Source organism: Echinops telfairi, unplaced genomic scaffold (genome assembly GCF_000313985.2).
Source record: "Echinops telfairi isolate 266 unplaced genomic scaffold, ASM31398v2 ScPeMD7_4225;HRSCAF=4972, whole genome shotgun sequence".
Lineage (NCBI taxonomy): Eukaryota > Metazoa > Chordata > Mammalia > Afrosoricida > Tenrecidae > Echinops > Echinops telfairi.
Window position 1 is genome coordinate 18,940,506 of NW_022108124.1, and position 7,416 is coordinate 18,947,921.

At 51.5% G+C, this 7,416-nt stretch overlaps 2 protein-coding genes across 2 annotated transcripts in view; one reads left to right on the forward strand and one right to left on the reverse strand.

The window, feature by feature from the left end:
• MED12L (mediator complex subunit 12L) overlaps positions 1-7,416 on the reverse strand; it is a 370,846-nt gene that overhangs the window by 107,992 nt on the left and 255,438 nt on the right. The gene's annotated exons all lie outside the window — the stretch shown is intronic.
• P2RY13 (purinergic receptor P2Y13) lies at positions 397-1,726 on the forward strand. Its single transcript, XM_013006115.2, has one exon. It carries the CDS (start codon positions 400-402, stop codon positions 1,399-1,401), a length of 1,002 nt encoding a protein of 333 aa, XP_012861569.1. The 5' UTR covers positions 397-399; the 3' UTR covers positions 1,402-1,726.

The following is a 7,416-nucleotide window of genomic DNA, read 5'->3' on the forward strand; positions in this document are numbered from 1 at the left end:
GGGGCGGGGGGGGGAGCAAAAAGAGGAGCCGATACCAAGGGCTCAACAGAAAGTGAATGTCTAGAAAAACATGATGCCTACTATGGACCAATATGCTTGCTACAACTGACCTATGGGTTGTTATAAGAGCTGGAGGGGCCCCCAATAAAATGAGCTTTGAATAAAAAACAGAAACAAAAAGGACTCAGACCGTGGTATATCTATTTTAGAACTTCCAGCTCAGAACAAGAACCCTCCCAGCAGATCTACTGACTGCATTCAATCTAAGCAAGGGCTCAGAAGGCTGAGAACCTGAGCCTGGTTTTCTGTTTGGTTAAAGGCAGCCTTTCCAGAGGCACAGGGTAATTTTGGTTTACGGTGTAATGGCCACCTTTCTCCATACAGCTGACCCCTGGAGCCATGAACATCACGATGCTGCAGGCCCTCAACGGGTCCGAGCGGTGCCCCCGAGACACGCAGACAGCCCGGCTGGTGTTCCCGGCCCTCTACACGGGCCTGTTTCTTGGCGGCATCCTGCTGAACAGCCTGGCCCTGTGGGTGTTCATCCACATCCCCAGCTCCTCCACCTTCATCGTCTACCTCAAGAACACCTTGGTGGCCGACCTGATCATGACGCTCACGCTTCCGTTCAAGATCCTCTCGGACGCGCACCTGGGCCCCTGGCAGCTGCGGGCATTCGTCTGCCGCTTCTCCGCGGTCCTCTTCTACGCGACCATGTACGTGGGCATCACCCTGCTGGGCCTCATCGCCTTCGACCGCTTCCTCAAGATCGTCAGACCCTTCAGCAAGTTCCCCGTGCAGAGGCCCGCGTTCGCGAAGGCCACCTCGGCCCTCGTCTGGCTGGTCCTGCTCCTCCTGGCCCTGCCCAACATGATCCTGAGCGACAGGGAGGCGACGCCGGCCTCGGTGAAGAAGTGTGCCTCTCTGAAGGGTGCGCCAGGACTGAGATGGCACCAGGTGGTGACGTACGTCTCGCAGTGCATCTTCTGGACGGTCTTTGTCCTCATGCTGGGCTTCTACGTGGTGATTGCCAAGCGAGTCTACCACTCGTACCGCAAGTCCAGGAGCCAGGACGGCAGGGGCAACAAAAAGCTCGAAGGGAAAGTGTTTGTGGTGGTGGCTGTGTTCTTCCTGTGCTTCGTCCCGTTCCACTTCGCCAGGGTGCCCTACACGTACAGCCAGACCCACAACCAGACCGACTGTCGCCTGCAGCACCACCTGTTCATCGCCAAGGAGACGACGCTCTTGGTGGCAGCCACCAACATCTGCATGGATCCCTTAATCTACATCTTCCTGTGTAAGAAGTTCACGGCCCGACTGCCCTGCGCGAGAGGGGGGCAGGCCACAGGCTCGGGCCAAGAAAACCACAGCAGCCAGACAGACAACATAACCCTGAGCTGACAGCTTTGTGCAAGGGAGCTTCAGAGACGTCCTGGGACATTCCACGATCAAGGCCTCTCCTGCGAGACTGACTTCCATGGATGAGGGAGGGGGAACTGGGATTATTGACAGGGGAGACTTCAAAGAGGGAGATTCTTGCTGCGAAGTTTTCAGCCAGCAAAGAAAAGCTCCCAGATGGGAGGGTCTCTCATCCGGGCTATCATCCTGCTGGCAAAAGAGAATGGCACTGATGTGAATTCGGCAAAGGTATTTTCTTCTGCTTCTTTCATTTTTTAGATTTTTAAAATCAAGGTAAGATGGATGCACGCTGTGCAGTAATTTAATAAAATATGAGCAGTTCCTTGCCAAGGGAATAAGGTTGTACACTAATTATTTCATTCCAGACTTAAAGAATACACCCAATTTAGGAGCAAACACCAAACCACCGTGAGACGTCTCCACTGATAAGAACAATACGCTAGGCATCGTGTGTCAGCTTCTCTCTCTGTAGTTGACACTCCCCAGTACTCCACACTCACGGCCACTGAGTGCATGCCAAGTCACAGTCACTTGCCCGACAGGGCAGGGTGGGACAGCTCCTGAGGGTTTTTGAGACTATACCTCATAATAAAAAAAAATTAATCATTTTATTGGGGGCTCTTAGAGCTCTTATCACAATCCATACATTCATTGTCAAGCACATTTGTACACTTATTGCCATCATCGTTTTCAAAACATTTTCTTTCTACTTGAGCCCTTGCTATCAGCTCCTCTTTTTACCCCCTCCCTCCCTCCCTCCCTCCCTCATGAACCCTTGATAATTTATAAATTATTGTTATTTTCATATTCTTTGGGTTGTGATCCATAAAGTTTTGGTTGTCTAATTTTTGTTTTGCTCAGTGAACTTTGTTTTAGTGAATCTCAAAATTCTATGAAGAATTTTTAGTTAAGTTGTTTTCATTTAAAAAGTATTGATTTTTTTAAAAAAATTTATTTTATTGGGGACTCTTACAGCTCTTATCACAATCCATAGACATATCCACTGTGTCAAACACATCTGTACCTATGTTGCCATTGCCTTTTTCAAAACATTTTCTTTTTATTTAAACCTTGGTATCAGCTTCTCACTTTCCCCCCTCCCTTCCTCACCCCCCTCGATAATTTATAAATTCTTCTTCTTTTTCTCTCACGTCTTACTCCAACTGCTCTCTGTCTCCTTTCACCTGTGTTTCTGTTGCTCACCCCCCTTAGCAGGGCCGGCTATATGTCGAGCATTGTGATCAGTTCCCCCTTTTGCCCCCACCCCCATAGTATCACTGCTCTCATAATTGGTGATGGTGCATGGCTATCAAAAGATACAGTGTCTGGGGTCTTAACAAGTGAAGGTAAACAAGTGGCCATCTAGCTTAGAAGCAACAAAGCCCACGTGGAAGAAGCACACCAGCCTGTGTGATCACGAGGTGTCAATGGGATCAGGTATCAGAAGACTCAGAACAGTTACATCGATGCGAATGAGCGTGGTGGGGAGCAGAGTGGAGACCCAAAATCCATCTGTAGACAATTGGACATCCCCTCACAGCAGGGTCCCAAGGAAGGGACGAGCCAGCCAGGGTGTAGTATAGCACCAATAAAACACACAACATTCCTCTAGTTCTTGAAGGCTTCCTCCCTCCCACAATCTCGACCCCCATTCTACCTTACAAATCCGGCTGGACTAGAACATGTACACTGGTACAGATAAGAGCACTGGTACAGATCAGAGCTTTCCACACAGTGAATCCAAGACAGAGAAACCCCTCAGGAACAGTAATGGGAGCAGCAATGACAAAGGTTCATTTCCAAGGGAAATGAGTGAACCTTAGGAGACTGCAATGGAAAGTGACCGGCCACTAGAGGTCATCCTTTCCAGAACACTGCTTTATACTTTGCAAAAGGTTTACTGTAGATAAATAAATGCATGTGCCTCAGAGTCCCCATGCGGCACAAACAGATGACCGGCTCAGGGGTTGACCAAAAGGTTAGGGGTTCAAGTCGAGCCAGAGGCAGTGCTAATAAAGACCTGCTGAACTCCCTCCGCAGCAGCAGCAGCAGCGGCGGCGGCGGCGCCCTAAGGGGCACAGCTGTGCTCCGACAGACACGGGGGTCCCTAGAGGCCAGGCACGGTTTGCTGTTGTTTCTCACAGTCTTAGACAAATGCAAACCCAACAACACAACTGTTTTTGTGTCCCACAAATGTCAAGCTATCTGGTCCTTAAACAATGCCCTCTGAGGTCCTTGGTGAAGGCTGAAGACAGGGATTGAAGGGACGCCAGGTAGGAAAAGACTGGGAAGCTGAAGGATTTCCAAAGCTCTCTCCCTCATTAAGCAGAGAGCTCTTCTCTATTACTGCAGGAGGCATAAAGACTCCCAGACTCACTGCCGTCAAGGTGACTCACCGTGGCTACACAGGGGTCCTGAGGCTCTGTAAATCTTCGCAGGAGTGGACCGCCTCATGTTCCTCCTGGGAAGTGGCTGGGATTTGAAATGCTGACCTTGCAGTCAGTGGTGCAACACTTACCTGGGCTCAAGGAGGCGTGAGCACCAGCATTAATGTATCCTTGTTATTCTAGCACTTCTCTAGACTGTGCACAGTTCAAGGTCAGGAATGACACGTTGTTTCCATTGGGGTTTCCCCTCTCCCCCATCAATACCAGAATGAGCACAGAATAAACTTTGGGCCTAAACCTCGTTACTCTACTCCCCACCCCTGGTTGAAAGATAACAGCTTCTCCCACTGCTGAAGTCAGAGTCCCCGCTGCCAACGATCCTTAGCTAGTTTGCTAGTTAGCGGCTTCCTTGACCTCATCTCTTAAAAGCACGGACAGCTTTTGAAAAGTGACAGTTCTTAAAGGCATGTTCACGGAATATCCCCCCTGCCAGACGCCTCGCACACCCTGGGCTCTCAGCGTTCCAAGTAGAATGTGTCTTGTTCTCCTCATCCGAGTACACAGAGAGATGGAACCGCTGATCCTGAATCCGGCCACATTCATTTGGGTAGACTGCTCAAGGAACGGTGGCCCATGGATCCGTACATCTGGCCACTGTTTCTCCTGGATCCATTAGCTGCCACACTGTCACCATAAGGTCAAGCCTACATGTCTGGCCCCGTCTTCACTGCTGTTCCAGCCTTTCGACGTTACACCCTCAAGGACACTGGTTGGGGACAGTCAGGCAGGCCAAGCTCCTTCTCCTCCCATGCCAGACACTGCACATGTAAATCTCCCTCCTACACAGAAAACCCGTATCCATCTAAAAAACATTTTGCCGTCAACTGGTCCATGAACAGCCGCCCACCACTACCTCAAACCCCATCGCTCCCTCTCCAGAAGGCTGTCGAGCCTCAGTTACTGCACTCATCATACTGCTTGGTCACCACTTGCTCACGCATGTGCCTACCCTGTCAACAACGATGTCAAACGTGGATGGCAGAGACCGCATCTCTTCATGCGATCAATAAATGCTTGATGCAATACACCCAACTGGTTTATTGTGACCTATCAGAACAACGATGGGCAGAGTCAAATCTCGAGCACGTCCTTGTTCTCAAAAGATGGTACGACTTTCTGGAAATGAAAGTTCAAATTCCTTTCATTTCATTTTCCCATGGAGTGTTGCCGGGGAGCTGGGGAGAGAGAGAGGCACCCTTGGGTCCAGTAGTGGTTACTCAGGGAGGAAGTGGGTACTAAACAGCCCGTGTCACTCTGGGGTTACCATCCATCAACATTTCAGTTCTAAAGCTACTTACAAAACGCTTCGGCTATGTACTGTCCGTTTCAGCAAGGCAAAATTTGTCACTGTAGCATAGGAGAATTTCTGGAATATCCTTTAGGAAGTACTCTGGATGTCTGTTCTTCCTTCTCTGAAAGTAAGGAACGAAAGCCCAGCAGGGAGCAGGAACCCCACTAATCCCCATCACCTGCCCGGCATGCATTCCACAGTATAGCAGATTGCCTGCCCTGTGTTGTATGTAAGTGGTTGCGTCTGAGTCTCCCTTGTTAAAATACGTGAGCTGTGTTCAGCGGCCTGTTCTAGGCATGTCACCAGTCGTGTAAACTGAATGTAGGCATTGCTAATGTCTAAGGCTGTCATTTCTTTAGACAGATCATGCCACATAAATTTTCAGTAGCAAAATCTGTCCACCATCCATACAAACACTTTAAGTCACCAACTGAGTGCCCGGCCACTTGGTTATGTATGACACCATTCGCAGGCCATACTGACCACACGTGCTCACCCTTAATGTGCTTCTCTGTGGTGACACGCGTGATGCCTCACAGCACTGATGGTTTCTCGGGCCAGGTCCCGCCTGTGGCCCACCCTGGGTGCAGAACTCAGGAGTCATTTAAAGGACCTAGAAACGCAACTCAACAGTCTGAGTTGTCATTTGAGGAGGCACAACAGATACCAAACACACGCGTGAACTCAGTAGCTCTCCAACGTTCACGAGGTCTCAGGATTACCTGATAAACATTGAAAGAGGCAAGTGGCTGGGCCCACGCCCCAAGTTCCTGATTTCAGAGGCCGGGCTGAGAGCTGAGAGCTGAGAGCTGAGGGTCTGCTTTTGAGACGGCAGATGCTGCTGATGTTCTGTGTCTGGGCCACGCGCTGAGAACCAAGGCCCTAGGTGCTCCTTGAAGCCCACAGCTCCATGAAGACGGGCTCACGTGGCCCTGCAGGACACGAATGAATGCCCAAGAGATGCGGGGCACCGCGGAGCACACAGCAGGAAGGGGGCAACACAAACCCCCGCCAGGAGAAAAAGGAAATAAACGGTCAATAAGAAAACCAGCAAAAGGCTTCGACAGCGTGTCACAGGCAGTATGGCCACCTGGAAATACTAGGCCCCACCTCACAGGGGCACCTGGTCCTCAGGGCCAACTACTGGCATAGGACAGAGTCTGGGTTCAGGATTGCCAGCTCGGAACGACAGCGGCACGCACTACAATTTATGATGACATATCAGGTCGGTGGACAAAGAGTACTCAATGAGGCTGCTTCCTCAGTAAGCCCTGCAAGCCCACGGTGCAATTCGCAGCTCCATTTCAGAGATGGAGTGGAGAAAGAGAGGGGCTGTCACTTGCACACAGAGGGCAAGGGGTAAGGATGGGCTTGGCATTCCGAGGCCAGCTTCCGATTCCATATTCTCCTAAGGCACGTGGGAGAAATCATAAATCCGGCCGCCGATTTCCTGTTGTTTTTAAACCTTCCGTAGCCACCCCCAGACTCGGACCCGGGAAAACAACGCACCATCGTGTGTGGGTTGTAATTGGTCCAGGTGCCGCAAGCTAAATAAGCTTTGCCCCAGCCGCTCATTACACAAGCCTCCGGGCGGTGGCTGCGGCCACCCGGTGCAGTTTGCCGGGCGGGCGGGCGCTTGCTGTGTGCCAGGCACTGTGCTATTGCTTGACACGGATCATTTTGCTAATGCGCTCTCACTACACACCGTGGGAGACGGAGAGGGCCCCTGTGGACACAGGAGGAGGAAACTGAGGCACAGGAAGGACAGATGCCCAACCCACAGTGCCCACCACCAGGCCAGGAAGCAGGGACAGAGCTGCTCGGCCTCTGGCCCGCCAGCCCCAGCAGCGAGCATGGTAAGGAGGGGGCTCCCGCAGGGGGGTTGGGGGGGTAGGGAAGGCAGGCAGCGTGACTGAGCTGCTTCAATCTCAGCACAGTGAATGGTCTCATGCTGGCACCCTATCTATCCTTTGCGGTCCCTACAAGCCATGGAGGGGCCGCGTGGGGGAAGTGAAAAATCCCAGAGGCATCCCAATTGGATTTGCTTGCTCATTTAATGGGTCACGCGCTCCATGTCAGCTTTACCCCCCCACTCTGGAAGTTGCATCCTGGTAAAGGGGCAAAGGCGGCATGCGGTGGGTCCAGAGGCACCACCTCACAGAAACTGAAAGGGGAAGGGAGGGGAGAGTAGTCCCCGTGGGAAAACGAAGGCGGGTTCCTGGACAACGGTTGATTAGAACTGGGTTTTCAACATGGGGC

What these genes read in the sequence shown, in the direction of transcription:
- P2RY13 (XM_013006115.2), top strand. Translation starts at nt 400, where the DNA reads ATGAACATCACGATGCTGCAGGCCCTCAACGGGTCCGAGCGGTGCCCC.